This window comes from Synchiropus splendidus, chromosome 16 (genome assembly GCF_027744825.2).
Source record: "Synchiropus splendidus isolate RoL2022-P1 chromosome 16, RoL_Sspl_1.0, whole genome shotgun sequence".
Lineage (NCBI taxonomy): Eukaryota > Metazoa > Chordata > Actinopteri > Syngnathiformes > Callionymidae > Synchiropus > Synchiropus splendidus.
In genome coordinates this window covers 15257690-15277653 of record NC_071349.1, presented here as the reverse complement: position 1 = coordinate 15277653, position 19964 = coordinate 15257690, and the positions used below count along the sequence as shown (strand labels likewise).

Genomic DNA, 19964 nt, shown 5'->3' with positions numbered 1-19964 from the left:
GCCAGGAACAGATATTCAGCACATACACAATAGGGTACTTGTGACACTACAATAGGCAACACTCAAGGGCCATTCAGGATGTACCCGTGTGGTACTCAGGAAGTGCCCTTCAGAGGTCCTAATGACGGCACATGGGTCACCACTGTAAGCCTGGAATGTGCCTATAGGCACACATAAGGAATAATCCACACTCGCTTCCACCCAACACCGAGTGATGCAAAGGGTATACCAGGTAGGTAGGGAGGACAAGTGGAGGATCTCCGGGTCTTGTTTACAGGTAAGAGGAAAAGAGATCAATAAAAGAGACTGAGGCAGCGTCTGCAGTAATGCAGACATTGTACCAGAGAGAGCTGAACCAGAAAACAGGGTCTCATGGATAGGGGGCACCATCTGAGGTGGTTTGGGCATCTGGTACAGCGTTTCGGGTATGTAAGCCTGGGAGGAGGCCACCTCGGAATCCCCTCAAATGGTGGTGGAAGTAGCCAGGGAGAGGTGTCCCTGGGCTTCCCTACTGAAACTGTTACCCCCTGAGCCAGACCCTTGGGATATACTCATCAATAGGCAGTAAACAACACCAGAGACCATAAGCCATGTTCGTGTTCATTACCCTGGAAAGGCCAAACAGCAATTCCCTGGATGCACCCATTGCAAAATCCAGGATGGCCATGGAAAGGATATTCCAGAAGCACCCATAAGGCTTACTCACGTCATCATACAGTACTACAGGATATTCCGGCATGATACAAGGTACTTCGATGGGCCATGGTAGAGCTGTCACTCTTCCCGACAGATGGATGAGGCCATGGTAAGGTAAGGGGTACGTCCCTTTGTGGACGACAGAGGGACCCAAGGTCAACAACCAGGTTTGGTCACTGAGACAAAAAACTATCGCTTCAGGCTGCCGTGCTGTGTGACTTGACAACGACGACATGTTGTTTACCATTGAAAAGAAGCCAAGGGGTGTTGGGGTGCATCCCTGCATGATAAGGAACAGCAAAAGCAACAACACCAAGTCATCTGACTTGTTAGCAGTGCACATCCGGGTAAGTGGTCCAAGAAGTGTGTGGCATTTCATTTTCTAAATCATGACTTCATTTGACCTAATTCTGAAGCTTTTCTGAGACTCAGGGATTATTCTAAAAGCCTTTCGTCACTAAGTGGTGTCGCTAGGAAGAGTTTCAGTCAGTGTGTTTTTTTTTTTTTACATCCACCGTCCCGTCATCCCCAAAGACCACCAGGAAAAGTGGATGGAACTGCAAAGATTTTAATTTCAGATCACAGAACTTCAGGCTGTAAGCGGAAAAGTCATTAGCGATGAATGTCAAACAGACCAGACGATCTCGCGAAAGTAATAAAGCCAACATTTATGGACGATCTGTCGATTAAAGCGCTTCAAAAAAAGATTTGGGAAACTCCTGATGAGCTCAACTGAGACAGACAGAAGCCACTGGAGAACACAGAGGACCCTCATAAGTTAAATGTGGCGTTCTTCAAAGGACAGCCAGTTAACAGAGTGTGTCGCAACCCGCAGCACACACATTTAACTTTGTGCTTTCTACTTCAGTCCGCTTTCATCTGCTCCACCACTCCAGATTTAGCGTCCTTATAAACAAATACATTTTACAAACACGCATTACATCTTAAAAACAAACTTGTTAATCTCTCAGATACGACTTAGCGCCTCAACACTGAACACACACTTTGGGTTTCTTGGTGAATGTTAGCGATGCAGAGCCAAGGCTACAGCCATGCGAGGTCAGACTGAAACTAAAGCTCCTTTCACTCAAACCAGTGTTTTGTGTGTACTGTACGTGCAAGCTTTTTTTTACCCTTACTTTTAAAATACCCAAATAGCATTTCAAACCTCAGTGATACAAAACTTCTAAATTTGCCTGTTTAGCTGTTGCATTGCGATAGGAAAACTGCAATGCTACATGTTAGCATATGTGCTGTTGAAAAGCATGCACTGAGGGACAGTGTAACCCTTTCAGAAACAAGGATGTTTAAAAGTAAAACAAGAACAGGCAACTTTCTGATCGGGTTCCACAAGTGTCGTCCTGTAGGGGGCACTGAAGGGGAGCACTGTAGTACAAATCTCCGCTGCAAGTTGTCGGTAATAAGGCATGTCAATGCATGTCTTCAAGATATTGGGTTCTCAAAAAGTAGCTTGCACTTTGTCAGCAGCAAAACAAAACATTTGAATGTTGCGTCCGTGATAATGAAGTTCATGCAGCATATTTCAGGCCGTGCTGGATTGTCACACGAGTTTCCTTCAAGGCACAGCACAGATCACATTCAGGTACACTCAAGTACAAAAATAAAAAAAATTCACATATGCAGAAAGAGACAATCCACAGCCGTCATCACCAAACACACAGTCCATAGCTATGATCACAGGGGTCCAGAGACTTTTAAATTCCTAGTTTCACACTGGGCTCTCAGCTGACACGTCCCCAGCACCTGAGACGGCACACACGTCATTTCTTCGCCTTATGTACACTAGTTTTTGCCGAATAAATCATTTTGTGTGGAAGTCATTGACACATTTGAACTTTCATTTTGGGATTTTACATTCAGAAACATTTATTTCAGCAGGACTAACAATCCAAGCTAACGCAAATGCTAATAACTGACAGCACATATTTAGCACTTGAAATAAAGTTTATATTCAAACAACTGGAAAATAGTTACTGTTTGGTGCGACTCAGGAGCAGAAATTGACTTAAGAAATTACTTTCGATGAATTCAACGTATTCGTTTCTTACTGCCTCCAAGACGTGTTGATGTGTTTCTCGACCGTGACAGCTGAACAACACCGCGATCATTAGAGTGATGGGTCTCAACACAATATCAACAACAAACATCTGTAGCAAAAATATTCCAGGATTTAGAGGAACAGCGGAGAAGCTCGTGCCGTCTGTGTCAGATCTTTCTTGCCGTCTGTCTGCTCTCACTGCAGATGGCTTCTCCTCTCGCTGCCCTCACCCTCTTGCCTCCCCCCCAAGGAAACAGATCTCACCCGCACCCGGGCCGCTCGCTCTGTCAGTCTGGCGGGGGCGAGCCTGCTCACACCTCCCACTCGGGTGGGAACTTTCACCTCCACACAAGCCGTGACACAGAAGTTTGGGAAAGCGCTGGGGTCGGGCCACCTTGGAGAACGAAGATCCAGATGAGCGGACGGAAAAAGACGAGGATCATTTGGTTTCGGTGAGTAAGATTCAGAAACTCGTGTTGCTCGAGTAGTTTGAGGCGAAGGTGAAAACGTGGCGTTAGCAGTCAGAGCGATTTGGTGTTACTGGTACCCCAACGGGCTGTCCATGAGCGGGCTGACCGGGCGGTCCTGGAGTTCAGTCTCACGGGTCTGGGTGGGCTCACCTTCCTCCTCCTCCTCCTGCGCTCCGCTGGCGACCGTCTGGGCGTTGGCCAAGGCGCCGTAGCCGTGATGGGCTGGGGACGGCATCGGAGTCAACGCCAGCTCCGGATCCAGCAGCACCGACGCCACAAACAACTGCAAGAAGAACAGCACCAGCTGTCAGAGCAGTACCTGACGTGACCCATTCAAAACAGTCTAGCTTCCAAAACTGGCTGCAACAGAACAGACTGAGGTACTGTACACTGGAGGCAGTGGTGGACGTCACTGTGCTCCGCTCCGAGTCCGTGAAGGCTCCCTCTGCTGGCTGATTGGACATCTGGAACCAGTTCAGTGCAGAGTAAGACCACGGATGGTTCAGTGTCACAACGTAACAGAATCTCACCTGGTAGCTGCTGGACTTGTCAGGCTGCTTCTTAAGGCACAAGCGGACGAGCGAGAAGGCGATGCAGCAGAGCAGCGACACGAAAACGAAGAGCGTGATGGGATGAACCGGACCTGAGGGGCAACATCATGGAACGATACTTGACGTACTTGAAGTAATAGTGATACACCCTGGTACACAGTATCATCAGCAGCCATGTCAGATACAGACAGCTTTGGTTGTTAATATGACTTAAATTAAGTAGTTGTAGTACTAGTCACAGTACTAGTAGCAGTTGAAGAAATGATAATAATAGTATCATTATGGCACAGTTTAAACAAATGCTAGTTGCAGTACTGAAAGTACTGGTTATAGTTTTAGAATGGTAAGGTAATAATGATAATTTTTAGCTTCAGTAGTAGTACAATCTGACATACCCATGAAACACAGCTTTGGTGAATGCACAAAAGTTCATCCACCATCTATAGTAATGTTACTCAGACGTAGCATTAGCAGTCATGGTGGAATCAATTGAGGTAATAACAGATGTAGCAACCATGATAATAATCGTGTAATAACAGAAATTAGCTGCTGAGTAATAGTTATATTCGTACAGTAACAGCATTATTTGTTGATGCACTAGTATTTAAAAGTATACAATAATGATAATACCATAAAAAGTTCAAATACCTATGCATCAGTGGTAGTAGTAATGACAACAATAATCGAAGTATAGGTACCACTTATAACAGTACTAGAAGTCGCAGTGACAGCAAGTGCAATGGAAACAGTTTTAATGGAAGCACTGCACAAGAATTATTGAGAAATATATAATACAGCAGTAATTGCGGAAATAGTAATAACGAGAATTAGCAATAGCAAAAGGAGTACCTGTAAAAATAGTATTTAAATTACAAGGGAAGTAGCAAGCGGTTATTGCAGCAGTAAACTTTTATGAGTAGAAGTATGCAAAACAGTTCTGAGTAGTGGTACAGGCAGTAGTAGCAGTAGGTGTAGTAATTACAATGTTATAAGACATAAAACACTAATAGGAGGAGCAAATAGCAGGATACTAATACCAGCATTAACAGTAGCAGTAGTAAGAGTTACTGAAGTTTAATGCAGAACATGACCTTGCAGATATAACCAGAGAAGAACATCAGATCCTGGGTTCATACCTAATCTGAGGATGGAGAAGAAGAGCAGCCAGAAGATGCAGAGGATGGGCGCCAGGATCACCTGACTGATGGCGGCTCTGTGAATGCGCTGGTTTAGCTTGGTGGGCACGTAGGCGTAGTAGATGTTGTAACGGTCCACCATGTGCTTCAGGATGACGTAGAGGAGACCTGGTCCATGAGAAGGGAGGTGAGGCCACAGTAGCATCGAAAACATCGCTCCGAAAAACAAATAATACGCATTGAAGAAAACGAATAACACTTGACATGGTACACTTTCACTTTCCACCGGTGCTGTCACTCAACTTACAAGCCTGTATAGCAGAGGAGCAATGGTGATTTCTGCTGCTCTAAAATGGTTGAGGTTCTTGGCACACATGCTGCAAGTACTAAATCAAAGTATTCAGCTGGTTTTCTTTCCACCCTGTAACCTGCAGTCTGACTCTGCCGGGTCAGGCTGACACGCGAGTTCAAAGCGGAGCTGTGAAGAATCCGGGAGCCGCATTTAGCAGAGTGTGAGTGTTCATGCCTGCACCACGGGGATGAATATTCTATTGAAGCAGGTCGAGAGACAGACGGGCGGGACAGGTGAGGGTCTGCAGGGACTGAAGATCTGAGCAGAAGCTCGGTGAGATGTGGGACAGGAGCGGAGTGGGTGTCTGGCTCCCACTCACTAGACACGCAGGCACAGTCTGCCGATGACTGGCAGCTCACACACACACACACACACACAGCGCACATGCACAGTGTCACGGATCCACACTTGAAGTGCTTCTACACGAACATACACACAGCAGAGACACGCAGAGCAAGGAGACATTCAGAGCTGTTAGACAGCTCTCACACAGGCGCACAAACAAACCAGTACAGACCAAAACCTTCACAGTCAGAACAACACAAACACACCTACCAAAGGGTGTGATGATGGGGCAGGTGATGCTGTAGGTCACACTGACTGCAAAGATGCACATGGTCCAGGCGTATTCCAGCCCGAACTGGAACTCGTACGTCTGGCTCTGGAACACACAGCACCTGTCAGTCACCAGTGAGGAGCTGTGGATGGAGCAGCAGGGTACTGGACCTCCTGGTACGGACCCGTTTGATGTGGATCCGCTCAGCCTGCGACTTGGCCAAGCAGAGGCGGACGGCGTACACGCTGAGCGCCGGGATACGGAGCAGCTCCATGGCCGTTCCGATCAGACTGGACGTGATGACGTAGTTGACGAAGAAGGCGCCGTTGTCGGGGAGGAACACGCACCTGAGAGGAGAGAGTGTGGGGTCGGCGGTGGAGCAGAGGGTTTCAGGATGGGGGGGGAAACCTCTTACTGGAACTTCACGTCCTTTTCGTCCAGGAAATGAACGTCGAAGAGCCACGTGAAGAACAAGTCCAGGCTGTTGAGACAGAAGAAGAAAATGCAGCTCACAAACAATCCTCCTTTGATCTGTGGAAGGCTGCATTCTCTGTTCAAACCTGGGGAGCTCCGCATGTTGACTGTAGAAATTTGGGAGTTGAAGAGCACTCTAGTGCAGAGGTGGGCAATAACATTTCCTAAAGGGCCACATTAAACTGTAACTGTTGTGAGGGGCCATCATCAAAAGAAAGACAGGGGTGGCCACAAAATATGACGGAAAAATATCCAAAATATATACTTAAGTAACTAGGACAAAATGAACCTTAGAAGATGAAATGTTATTAAGGATATTAAGAAGTGTAAATATGCTATGAAACCTATTGAAATAAACATTTTATATGCACTTAATGTGAATATAAAGCAACTACGGACTAGACTAGAAAACAAAATGGCTATTCATTTCAAAATGCATGTTCAATATTCCTTCAATGTACTGATGATACTTTATGATAAATATGTTAGTTTTACCTCACACCAGAGAGTTATAAGATGACACTGATGTTTGTTGTGCCTTTGATCTCTTGGACAAAAGTGTGTATTTGACCTCACTACACAAACCTGGACAGGCCCAGCGACGGCAGGACGATGACCATGAAGACCAGCAGCAGGAAGCACTTGTGCATGGTCAGCTGATTCTCTCCGGATCTGTGGAATGGACCACACCATGATCAACCTTTGATTTCCCTCAGGCTTTTCATTCCAGTCGATCTGCCTTGGTGCATCACGCCTGCACAACACGTTTGTTATGTAAAGAAAAAGGTGCTGCGTGTCTCCGTATGTACCCCCCCCCTCCACACACCCCTCCTCCTCCTCCTCCTGCTGCAATGTGCATCTCATTATCCTCACATGGAGATCGCTATGACAACCTGCCGGAGGTATCAGGCTGAGTGACAGCCAGGAGGAGTGTGGGGCTAAGGAGGGGGGGCAACAGGGTGAAGAATCATAGCTCCTACCTGGTCCAGTGGCACTCGAAGAAAGCCGAGTAGTAAACAATGAAGGGGAGGAGGACGGAAAAGGCCCAGAGCAGGAGAGTCGGGAAGAACTGGGTGATGACGGGGCTCTGCAGACACGTTTATAAAAATGTTTCACCCTCGTGCAAATGGCTAACTTTACGACACACGTACACCAAATAAATACAAACATTCAGAAGTGCGTCAATCAATGGCATGTCGCAATGCTAGCTTAGTTTAGAACTCATTTTGATGTAGTTAAGAAGACATGATAGCAACACGACGCTAATGGCTACATTCAAAAACATATTTATTGTTTATAACTTTTGAGAGCATTCACACAGAGGAAGGAGAGCAGATTAATTATATAAGTACTCTGAAGTGTTGCCATGGTTACTACATGTTCATTTGAGGTACTACATTACGACTTTTTGATCTGAAGAATTTGTTGCGCTCCGTTGTGACTGACTATACGCAGGTCAAGCGACGACAGAAATATGAAAGGCCACTCTGATTTGACCACTGAGAAAAGGTCAAGCTCTGACCTGCAGACTCTCCACGGGCCTGGTGACGTTGAACTTGTCCATGGTGTTTACGATGATGGCCGGCGTGGTGAGGAAGAAGAGCAGGAGGAAGAGGAGGATGTTGAGGAGGACACAGCGGAGCCACCATCGGGAGCCGCACACCGACAGGTTCTCCCTGGTGGACAGGGCAGAGATAATGAGACGGGACGCTCCGTCGACGGGCTTTAAATAGCCGACGTGTGTGGAGGTGTGTGGAGTGTTTGGCTTCTCAAGAGGTTGTGGAGATGCAGTCAGGGGGAGCAGCAGTCGATCGGCAGAGCGCGGGTTACATAATCCCACTTGTTTTCCAAGACAGAAAACATAAATCACATCGGCTCATCAGCAAAGAGCCGTCAGAACAAGCAACGGTGCAGAAAGCTTTCAGGCCCGTCATTATGTGGTCGCTCCAGTGAAGGCAAGTTTGGCAAGATTTTCTTTTTTCTTCCATTCTCTCTCTCTCTCTATATATATATAAATATATCTATATCTATATCTATATATATATATATATGTAATTGGTCACATAGAAATGATGAGTGTTTTTATTTCTATTAATATTTATTTTTTATTTTGAATGTTTGGCTAAGCAATATGGGGAAATAGTTTCCGAAAAAAAGACTTTAATAAAATATGCTTATTAAATAGAAAGTAGACAGAGATTCATACATTTTAATCTTTTTTTTCTGGTTAACTATTTCTGTTCAAATTTTTTTCTACTTTTTTCATGCTTTTACACCTCTTAAAGTCATGTGACAATGGAGTTCCAATCAAATTTATTCAATATTACATTTTAAACAATTTATGCCTTTTAAAAAAGCAATAATTCAAAGAAAACCTTCAGAAGGAGACTGTTTAATATTGTTTTGTTTGTATGGTCAACTCCTCCGAGAAGACTTCCAATTGTGTCACAACCTTTTGTGTCTTTCCAGTTTCGGGGTGCCATGTTCACATGTGGGGAAAAAAAAACACTTGTGTTCCTGAGATGTTTGCGTCTGAATCCACAGAGTTTGGAGCATAAGCCTTGATGGCTTCTGTGTCCACACTCCAGCAGGCGTGACTGGTTTTCACGAGGACAGCACTGATGTGATTCTGTGTTTGGACTCACCAGATGATGTCATTGGGAGCAGGGGCATAGCTGACGCCCCAGTTGTGCGACTGCACCACGGCCGTGACGCTGGACTGCTGCGGTTTGCCCCGACAGTTCGCCCTGCTGTAGTCCTTCACGATTCTGTCGTGATCACATTAGAAAATGTGACTCCAGCAACATGGAACCATGTTCTTCTACACATGACTCAGACGACAGGCCGCGGCACGTTTGCAGAGAAACCACAGACACACCATCAGCAAGCAGAGCTTCACGAGCAAAGCCCGCTTTTATTGGCAGTTTAATGAGTGTATCCTGCAGTGACAGTCTCAGGGCGCGACCTCACACACATGAACCCTGATGTCATGCTGCCGTTTACTCACACTGCAGTCATCCTCTCGTCACGGAAGGTCACAAATGCGATTCCCAGCCGCTTCATGGAGATGCGGCTCTTCTCGGCATTGAATTCGTCCGTGCGCTTCTCCTCCAGCTCGCTGTAGTACTGCTCCGCATCCACCTGCGAGGAGGAGAAGTTACACAGCCAGCGCTGACGGAGATGGAGACACGGTTCTACACTGACACCTAGTGGTCATGTGCTTCCGCAGAACGCTTCTTGCGTCCACGCGACAGAGAAACAGAATCGTTTTTTTGCCATATAATCCCGGAATTAAAGGGTTTTTAACTCTATAAATAATATATTTGGAAGCAAATTTGAGTGTTTTGAGTATTTATTTATCTAAAAATTACGATTTGGAAATACATTATTTTGCAAATAAGTGAATGCTTTTGAAATTATGTTTATTTATTTTGCCCATTTACATTTTTAATAGCTTTAAGTGAAGCCCCTTACATTTATATTATTTTACACCTTGAATATTTCATATATTAGTTAATTTGATTTGAAATAGTCCCTAATGATTTTCTACTGTTCTCTTTTTAATTCTAGATTTCTGCAAAGAAACTTTTTCAGTTTACTTTTTTTTACCTTCTCAAAGCCACAGAAGTCACAGCAGAAGATGCGAGCGCAAGGATGAGTCTTGATCGTGATCCTCCCCTCCTTCTGAGATTTAGAGGCAAAGTACAACCGTCCCTTCATGGCTTTGCGTCTGTAAACAACACAGCATTTTCCTTTACCAACAACAAACACTCGATCCACGCTGCAACCTACCTCTCCACATCCAGCCTCATCAGCTTCTGGACGTCGAAGCAGAATCGGATATCTGTCACGGTGCAGCTGGGATAGGCCTCGCTGGTGAAGGAAACTCAGTGAATTCAGGTGGAAAAAACAAGACGTTGAACGACAAAGGAGGAGACGATACAGTACTGGAGGTGTTTAGTGATGAGTCCTGGGTCACTGATCTCTCTGGGAATGCAGGTGATCATCAGAGTTCTCGCTACCTGAAACAAGACGCGCAACGTACAGCAAAAGCAACATAAATTGTATAGTATGTAAGTTTATGATTTCATTTACGATGCAGAATCCAGACTCAAATCCAGAATTTTTGCTCACTTTTTATCTCTTAATCTTGGTTTCTTTATCTCTAACTACTAACCGAAAATTGACATTGACCAGCTTTTCTCTCACACTATCACTCTTGTGAATATGAGCTTCTATTTAGGATGTATTTATTTTCAAAAACACCTTCTCGTGCTCTTGGTAGTCCAGCCGGGAGGAGTGGTGAGCCATGCACAGCGACGTGATGGTGAAGTAGACGAGAGCGAAGACGGCGTGCAGCCACAGAAAACCGTCCCTGCACCACAAGCACGGGATTAAAATAAAACAATACAGATGCTGCTCGCCACACTGAACTCACTCTGCGCTAACGTTGGCCAGAGTCGTCCTCCCAAAATCCTCTGGACTGTCTCCTGTAACGAGAGACGACAGGCAGGTATTAATTCGACAAAAAAGGAAACCCCACACGTAAACCAAACATTGACTTTCTCTGTTAGTGGTCGCTATGGAAAAGAGCTGAGTCGGCGACTGGCCCTTTTCTATACAGTAAATGATCTCATCGTAACGTCTCCTGTCGCCAAGGCTGCACAACACCCACTGGAAAATGATAAATTGAGGAGATTGGTTTTGTAAGATAACACTGAAATACACACTTCTGTATTTAATTCATCTTAAAATCATCATATGTGAGGTCACTGCTTTTTGAAGGGGTATCACTTATTCACCTTCATCATATTGTAACACTTTTCCATCATTTAAAAATGCACAACAAAGTTACATTTTTAACTTGTAATATTATTTAATTTTTTTTATCTAAATATGTCCTTAATTTTCTAAATAATTAAACAAAATTCATGAATATTTTTCAAAATATTAACATTTTCTGATATGATTTGTTCATCTTAATTTTTTAACATTGTTTCACATTCGTCTTCTTCATATAACGTAAAGTTAATGCAGTATAATGCTTACATTTTTCTGAAAAAAAAAACGTACTAATGCTTTCATCATGCTTTTCAAATAAATGTATTTACCTACAACAAACCACCCTTAAGTCATCATCTATTTCATTTATAACACCTTTGATCCTTTACTTCTCAAAACGTCTTATAAACTTTCTAATTTGTAATTTTATTGTCGTTTATATTCGGAGTACTGAGTCACTTTTGTTAAAGAGATTCGCAGCTGCCGTGCACCGACACAGGTCACGTGTGGACAGGAGATGAGGTGTTTTCTTTTTCTACAATTTCACACGGGAAAGCACTTATGGGTGTGTGTGTCCTCTGTTCTGCTCTAAATCCATCTCTGCAGATTCCTGCTTTCCTTCTCAGCCGAGCTCCAAAACCGCAACCCTGAGTGTGCGTGTGTCACTGTGTGGCCCGTCAGGTGCTGGGCTTCCCTCTGTTATTCCATTTTGGTCAAAGGTCAAGCGGACCATCAGGTCCAGAAATACCCAGGAGATTCCCGGAAAAGTTGACAGGCAGGATGACGGCCAGGGAGAGCAGGCAGACGACGGCCATGAGCATGATGATGTGGCGCTGGAAGGAGAGGTAGGTGACGGCGTCCATCCCACACTTGCTGCGGATTTCCTCGTCCCTTCGGAGGAGAAAACAGGAACTGGGTCACAAGTTGGTTTATAAAAATAGGCCTGACAGAGAAAGCTCATTTGTATCTGTGGGAGAGCTTAGTCTTTTAGCTCAGCTCATTCTTCACCACGTTCAGACCCTTTTTGTATGGGGAGACATTCCACCATTGGGTCAGAACAAGAAGGAGAGAAAGCTAATATTCCTGAATGTGACTGTTATCATGATGAAAACAGCTAAATATCACTGAACTTTTGGCCCTTGCAAAGCCCAAATTTAGTCATAATGCCGAGTAAAAAGCTGAGGTCTCGACCTGCGACCTTCATCAGAGCCGTGGTTTCACACACAAAAACCAGCTTCGTAAAATAGAACAAACTACAGAGCCAGAGGGAGAGGCGGCGTCACGCGGCCACACAGGGAGATCACGGGGGCGGTTGCTACTTTCCCATGGTGGAGCCGCAGGCACCAGTGCCACAATGAGTCGCAACAATCTGGAAACTTCTGCAGTGCTACGGCGGGAGTGTTGGTGTGAGGTGACATCAGCGAGGAATGTCGGGCCACTCACTTCATGTGGTAGAGCGACGTGAGCCACGAGCAGAAGCCCTGGGAGGACGAGGAGGCAGATGTTAGCCACATCTGGAGCGTGAGTACAAACGCACGCACACAAACCAGCGATGCAAAATCAAACTGGCCGATAGTAAGTTGTTTACTAGTTTTATTAGTCATTTTAAAAAACATAACATAACATTTTCTGTTATGCAGCTGTTTCTCTTCTTCGTCTTTAATTTCTTTGGAGCAAAAAAGTACCTGGATGTTGTTCTAATGCTGCTGTGAAGCAGTGATTTGACTGGACTCACCGGGTCTTTAGAGTCAGAGTCTGAGGGGCTGGACTCAGACGGGGACTTCTCCTTCTCACTGGGTTCGCCGTAGAACAGAGATGTCAGACTGTGGAGACAACAGTGTGAAGCTCAGTGACACGCTTCACGGTGGAATAGTGCCGACTGCTTGCTTGTTTATTCACTCTCCTTACTGTTGTCATTGCTATTATAACTTTCTATCATAATTTTGGCCAACGGCGGGCAGATCAGCAGAGGGCGCTGTGGACTGCAGCAACTCAGCTGAGCATTAAGAAGTGCTCCTCATCCTCATCCTCATCATGAAAGAGTTCACCTGTCCGTATCCATGAGCAAGGCGAGGCGCCCGTAGTCCCACGCCGCCTTCCTGAGGCAGGAGAAGACCAGCAGGAGTATCTGAGGGAGACACAAGGACGAGACTCACGATCATCCACGGTTGTCTTGGTAACTACAGCCAGAACTCACACGCAGGTCCATTGTTCGAGAACAGCGTGTCAACTTGATTCTTTTATTTTTAAACAGCAGAGTTTGAAAGTAAGTTTCAATACTCATTTTTCCTTAATTCATTGTCACTGTAATTGCCGAGACCTTTCCTCCAATAATAATCATAATAATAATAATAGGTATTATTATTTAGTTTGTCGTCAGCTTTTCCCATTTTCTACAAGCCTTTTCAGAGAGTAATTTCTTGCTTATCTCTTCTCACTTGCTGACAATCACTCAGGGCCATCAACACCACCAGTCATGCAGCAACAAGCGATATAAATCCATGACTCAGCAATCTGCAACACAACAACTCCGGTTTGCCCTCTGTTCTCATTAAAAAAGTCTTCTTGAAGTGTGGGTGTAGTGATCTGCAGAGACGATCAGAGCAGCTGCTGGAGGAACTAGCCACCGTAAGCAGTCCAGCAGGGAGGTCACTGAGGTTCAAAGACGCTTGACTTCCACTCACTGGACGTGACGTGGCGTCGCCTGAGGCACTTGACCGGTGTGTTGTCTTGAGGAGCAGAGGGCGACAGAACTGGAGTCAGGTGCGCTGTTGTTGTGTGAGAGCAGCCACGTCTTCATTAAAAGTGACGCGTGTGAGTGTGTTGGTTTAAGACCTGCTGGGGAAATGAAGCTGAATCTTTGGCAGCTTCTTCCAGAGCTCAGATAAGAATTCTGATGAGGAGATATCGCCGGGGAGTGACGGAGCGGAGAGATGAACGGGTCTGCTTTGTGAGCGCTGGTGTGGAGCACAAGCAGTGAAACAGAGAAAACAAGGACGCATGCAAATCTAGTGTATTTTTGACTCTCAGTTTGTGTTGAGGGCCACGTTCCCCTGCACACTGAGACACTTCAGGATTTGGCATTAATGAAAACCCTAATGCAACAACAATGAGGTCAGGGAACAATGACCATTGTGGTCATCCTGAAAATGTGCGGCTGGACTCCCACTAGCCGACCATCAGCTCTCAGAAACACACAAGTCATTCAGCCCCAGAAGATCGATGGCACCAGAGAGTTCTTCCAGATGGTCAAATCTGCGATGTCACGAGTCAATTTAAAGTCATGTTGCGGCTTGTAAGTTTGTTCCACATACCATCCAGACCACCACGTTGATACCAAGAACCGTGGGAACTCCTCCGAACGGCAGCCCCTGGAGGACGCTTCCACGAGAGTGCGCGCGGAAGCATCGCTCGGCTGTTGAGTTCCCGACGTCCGACGACTCCAGGAACCCATCCAGCTCAGAAGACCTCCCCTCAACAGGTGGCGCTCTTGTGAAGAACAAATTGAAGTCAGCCATCAGCACTGGAACATATCTGAGAAGAAAGCAGATCACGTTTTGGAGTTGGAAAGGTGTTTCATATCAAGGGAATCTGGCGATACGATACGCATCCTGATGCAGGAGAGAAGATATGACATATTGCGATACTCTAAGTACAATATTTTTGTTGATAAGACCCATTATTTTAAAGGACAGTAAGACATAAAACAAAAAAATTCACTCCAAAGTTGTCTGCATAGCATCCACTTATTCCATGCTAAAACTTTTGCAGGTTGGGATTAAACGCATTAAGACATGTCGCTGTCAAATTGTGATCGTGTGAGTCTCATCAGACTCCATTAGTCGCCATCTGGGCTTCTGGGTCTGACTAATAGAAGGGTCGCAGGAAGAGAAGAGCTGGCGACGGCGGCTCGATACCGCCGGCTCTTAAAAAGCCATGAACGTGCCATCAGCGTCGACTCGAGACTCGATCATTCCAGAAAAACACGCCCGGCCGTTTGTCCCTGTGTTTGCACAGCTTGAACGGGATCCTCCGTTGCTGAGCACAGGATGGAATCATTCACACTGTCATGACCACAACCGCAAACACACACATGCGCCATCAATACTCTCAGCTGCTGTGGTCTTCTCTTTGAATGAATGCGGGGAGAAAGGAGCAGCGGCCAGCAAAGCTCTGTGTCAATTGGCCTCAGTGACAAACCAGATGAGTCAGTTGGAGAGTTTGGTGAGCATGTAAGCGCAGAAGTGGTGCGGTTCAATCAAAGCGAGCCAGTGACCTCCCTTCAAAGACGCCACCCTGGTGTGAAACACTATATTCTGTGGTCGATGTTCAGATACTGACAGGCTCCCTGTGGAGAATCTTCTGGATTCAGATCTCAGACTTGATCGGGCTGGCGACTGGTTCTGTATAGTGTGGTCTCGACAGTCATGGTTATGGTCTAAACCAGGGGTTCTTAACCATAGATACATTGGTCACCTATGGTGGCAGTAGTGTGTGTCTGAATCGACTTAACAGCTGCAAATCTGTGATAGTCACCAACTATGGCGAAGTTCACAAGACAAAATGATAAAGAAAGTGATGCCGCCCCAACAGTAAAAAATATTCATGAAAGCACCTGTTGAAGCAGTTTTGAAACTTTTTTTAGTTCACATAATGGCAATACTTTTATTATATTTATTTTATTCACAATTTTATTCATTTTTTTTTCCAATTTTCTCAACAGTTTGATTCAACTGTATTTTTTTTTCTTTAGTAGATTTGATGAACATGACTTGCACCTGGAGCCAAATAAATATCTTCTGGGTTTTGGTTTGTTTCTGTGCAAGTACATTAAATATGGTTATTGATCACAAATGAAATCAAGAGTAATGAATCAGTTCTATTTCTTGAATAGGTGGGCTCTGGGATCAAAAAGGTTAAGATCCCCTGGTCTAAACCACAAGTAGTGAATGGAGGCGGTGAAGAAGAGAGTGAAGGCAGGGTGGAGATGTCTGTGACGTGAGCAGCTAGCAAGGGAAGGTGCAGTTCAGGGACGCAGAGATAGTAGATGAGTGATAAAGTCAAGGACAAGAGCTCACATGGAGAAGTTCGGTGACAAAGTTAGAGAGGCCAGATGGTTCTGGAAAAATGGACCAGGACTTTCACTGGATCTTTGCATGAGGATGATATAACACCTCACATCAATTTGTTGTAGCTCCCAGGTTGGTCATGAGTTTAACAACCCTGACTTCTCACAAGTGAATGTGAGGTAGCTGAAATAAACCTTCAAAAGAACGAAGCACTTTTTTTCTCTGAAAACGGTGTGGTCTTAATCAATGCTCTCTTTGATCCTCGAGCTTTCACACAACATTTGTACCGACGTCACAGCATGACTCAGCACTTCAAGCGTCAGGCTCCCGCAGATCAGCTCTCCGTTCAAACCCTCCTCTTGCTGTCTGCCGTCTCCTCTGTAAGAACATGAAGGCGCCTAATTCCTCCATGAAAAGCAGTGTTCACGTCAGGTTTTTCAGAGTGCTGAGGAAGAGGACAGAAGTGCAAACTCAAGCTCGGGTCTGCTGCAGCAGAGAGGAGTGAAGGAAGCAAAGAAACCTTCCTTTCATTGAGTATACAGTACAGAGAGCAACGACAACGACAATTCCCTAAATTCACCAACAAACTGCCACGAGGCTCAGGACTAGTCTGGTTAATACATTTAACAGCTTAGTAAACAACAGCTAATGCCAAGATATCGAACACAGCTGTCCACAAAACCACATTGCTTATAAATGAATGGCTTACTTAAAGTAAAACAAAACTAGAAACCATCTATTTCCAAGTTGTCTCAGCTCCCCAGAACATTTATCAGTGCCAGCAGACGAGCCACGATCAAAGCGAGGATCTTCTCGGAGGCAGCAAGGGGGCGATTACGCCGCTTCTCTGGAAAAGTGAACCATAAATAAACTTCCAAACCTCTGCAACCCAATCAGCGGCGGATAAAAGACCCAACTCCCCGAGGATGACAAGCCGTCGCCATAAATAAACCAGCTCCTGGTTCTCTCCTCCCTGCTGCAGCCTTCAACACCCTTGGACATGCATGAAACATGGAACATGAGTGTGCGAGGCAATGAGACGTGAAGGGCTGGATGTTTTCTCTGTTGGCCTCCATCTAAGAGGCGCACGGCTTCGCAAAAATAGAGGCCTGTCGGCGGGTGAACCCGCTGTATGATCTCATCGGAGGATGACCCTCAACCATTTGCTATATAGTGGGTTTGCGTCAGAGGCGGGACAAATCGGTCGATCACTTATGAAGTCCTAAAAGAGAGAGATCATTCAAGTCAAATATTATGTATAAATATGATTAAATATCTCAACATTTGGGGGTCGCAACAGGAACATTACAAGGGACATCAGTCTGTTGTGGTGAGGAAAGAGCTGAGCCAAAAGACAAAGGTCTCCTAATACCCGCGGGTTTCCACTCTCACCGATGGGGAGGAGTCCCCGGGGCAGACCCAGACGCCTTGGCATTCCAAGGTGAGAAGAAGGTTCTAAGGAGAGGCGTGTCTGGCCTACTCCAGTGAAATCACTGGTCTTGATGTCAACATGAAGGAAAAAAAGTCTGTTATCCAGAGGGAAGTGATGTTGGATTTAATAACAGAGCGGAGGCGAGCATACGTGGGTGACTTTATTTCCCCTCCTTGTGATGTTTGACTTTGTCAGTCTGCTTCACCACTCCCCGCAATATCATCCACATTTCCTCCCTCACGAATCCCCCCCCCCAATACCTTCTCCCTGGGGGCTCATTCAGCCGCTGTGTGACCTGAGAGCTGACCGCACACACACACACACACACTCGAGTCGTGTTCAACACTTGCTTCCTGTCCAACTGCACATGCTCAGTAGACCCTCCAGGGAGACGGGGAGTCAACTCTTCATTAGGATCCATCTGGCATCTACTGGCGCAACATGAATTCAAACATGAGCAAGAGGAAGAAAACCAGAGAACCTGTGCAACTTTTTAAAAGCCATCAATGAATCTGACAACACAGCTGAATATTTCATGTCTCCTTGAAGCCGCTTGGATCTGAACCACATCACAGTGCAGCTTCAATTCGAGATTACATTCTTAAATATTCATGTCGACGTGATGTTAGTATGTCGATTCAAATGAGGTCAATCGAGGACATATAACGTCTGAGGCGGGATCCAGAAGATCTCTTTGTCCTCTCAATGAGAGACAAGCTGGCTAGCTTTGTCACGCAGAAAAAGTGACCAGGATCTTGGGTTCATCTCAAAAGAACAAGATCAGGAGGGTGGCTGAAATAAAGCCTCTCAAAAACTCTGGAACTCAGTTTTCTCAGCAGTGTGTTACCTCGAGATAGAAGCTCAGTCATCCAAGGGAGACTCAAAGTAGACCCCTGCTCTTCCAAGTTGAGGAGGTCAACTAGGAGGGGCAGACCCAGTACACTCTGGAGGGATGACCCGGGGTCACCACTGTTTTCTGCAGGAAGAGACGTTTGCTAAGACAGACTCTTGCAATCCTGACCTCGGTAAAGGATGGATGTAAGTATAGATGGAATAAAGTTTATTCAAGATAATATAGTCACTTGCCATCCCCTGTATGTTATTTAATTGGTCACCAGAACAAGTACCAGACGAATCACAAGAATATAAAGACCCCTGCTGTAGCCCTACACCTTGTATATGTGTCGTGCTGTTCTTGTTAAGCTTTTTTGTCAATAAAGTTTTCACTTCTTCATACATTTATTATCCCCCAATACAGTCTCTGTTTAAGATTTAAATGGTTGAACACTGTTTTTAGTATTATAATTATTTGTACCACTATAGATTGCCTTGGCTTTTATTTAAATATAATGTATATTTTATATAGATTCTGTCTCTCGTTTTTGAGAGTCATTCTACCTTTTTGTGTTTTCATTTTTGATGAAGTCACTGAATTATAATTGTTGTTTTCTACAGGAGGAGAATGTTTGGCGAGACAGACTCCAGCTATCCGGACCTCGGTAAACAATGGAATAAAGTTTACTCGAGTAAATCATCCTGCAACTGTCACTTCTCACCCCCTGCGTGTTATTTAACTGGCCACCAAAACAACACTAGCACCAGACGAACTGTTTGGAGGATATAAAGGTGGAGGGGGGGCAACAGTATTGACTCACTTGGTTCTGACTCAACAAGTCAATTTACCGGAAGAGTTTCAGACAGCTACATAATGTACATAAAACGCTGTCAATCACAACGCGTCACATTTAAAGACGGATGATGCTGATGATGCAAACGTAAACAAACACGACGAGGAAAGAACGGATGGCTTAATCTTCATTTTCCATTTTTAATCTGACGCTCTACATCCGACTTTAAACCCCCGACAAATCGACAGGTGATCGGTTTTATAATCAGGCAGTGAAGAAGCAGCTCAGCCTCCCGCAGCATCCACACACCCACATCTGCTCCGACACAAACATGACGGACAGAAAGCAATACTAAGCTCTGGCCGGGTTCCGGACCATACACGGTGCCACCAGCTCGGTCATATCTACCTGGAAAAGTGCAGAAATGCTCCCAGGATCCGTCGACAGCTCGGAGAGACGCGGATGTTGGTGTGTCTGCCGCCTCCGACACCGCTCAGGGACCGTCTGACAGTCCACTACGAAGCGACTCTAGGGAACGTCAACAAATAACTGCACTCTGGACGTAGAATATAATAAATCCAATTTGTCTCAGTCTGATACAATAATAATGATAGACGAATTTACAAAGTAACGCCATGAGGAGCTTGAGAATTTTGATTACAAAAGGTATATTCTTTTTAGAGAGAACATAAATTTAAAATAAATAAAAGACCTGAATGTTTTTGTCAATTCATTGTTTTCAAAATGTATCATCAAATT

The 19964-nt window shown here is 45.1% G+C and overlaps 1 protein-coding gene across 2 annotated transcripts; it reads right to left on the bottom strand.

The window, feature by feature from the left end:
• Positions 1–1256: 1256 nt before the first annotated feature.
• tmem63c (transmembrane protein 63C) lies at positions 1257–19696 on the bottom strand. Of its 2 annotated transcripts, XM_053845978.1 has the most exons (24): positions 19614–19693; positions 18425–18553; positions 14391–14610; positions 13125–13204; positions 12812–12899; positions 12520–12557; positions 11825–11967; positions 10733–10784; positions 10561–10669; positions 10243–10316; positions 10087–10167; positions 9904–10024; positions 9302–9435; positions 8940–9062; positions 7817–7970; positions 7275–7381; positions 6880–6966; positions 6236–6301; positions 6005–6167; positions 5820–5925; positions 4913–5080; positions 3756–3868; positions 3615–3689; positions 1257–3508 (listed from the first exon to the last, which is right to left on the bottom strand). In XM_053845978.1, the coding sequence occupies exons 3-24, from the start codon at positions 14592–14594 to the stop codon at positions 3293–3295; spliced, it is 2502 nt and encodes an 833-aa protein (XP_053701953.1). In that variant the 5' UTR covers positions 14595–14610; positions 18425–18553; positions 19614–19693; the 3' UTR covers positions 1257–3292. The 2 variants fall into 2 exon arrangements, with proteins under 2 accessions (XP_053701953.1, XP_053701952.1); XM_053845977.1 differs by lacking the exon at positions 18425–18553 and having other exon boundaries at positions 19614–19696.
• Between the last annotated feature and the right edge of the window lie 268 nt (positions 19697–19964).

Coding starts and splice junctions, on each gene's coding strand:
- tmem63c (XM_053845977.1), bottom strand. CDS start 14,594: ATGGCTGACTTCAATTTGTTCTTCACAAGAGCGCCACCTGTTGAGGGG. Junction 5,926..6,004: donor AGCGGATCCACATCAAACGG/GTCCGTACCAGG, acceptor TGTGTGTTCCAG/AGCCAGACGTACGAGTTCCA. Junction 3,690..3,755: donor ACAAGTCCAGCAGCTACCAG/GTGAGATTCTGT, acceptor AACTGGTTCCAG/ATGTCCAATCAGCCAGCAGA.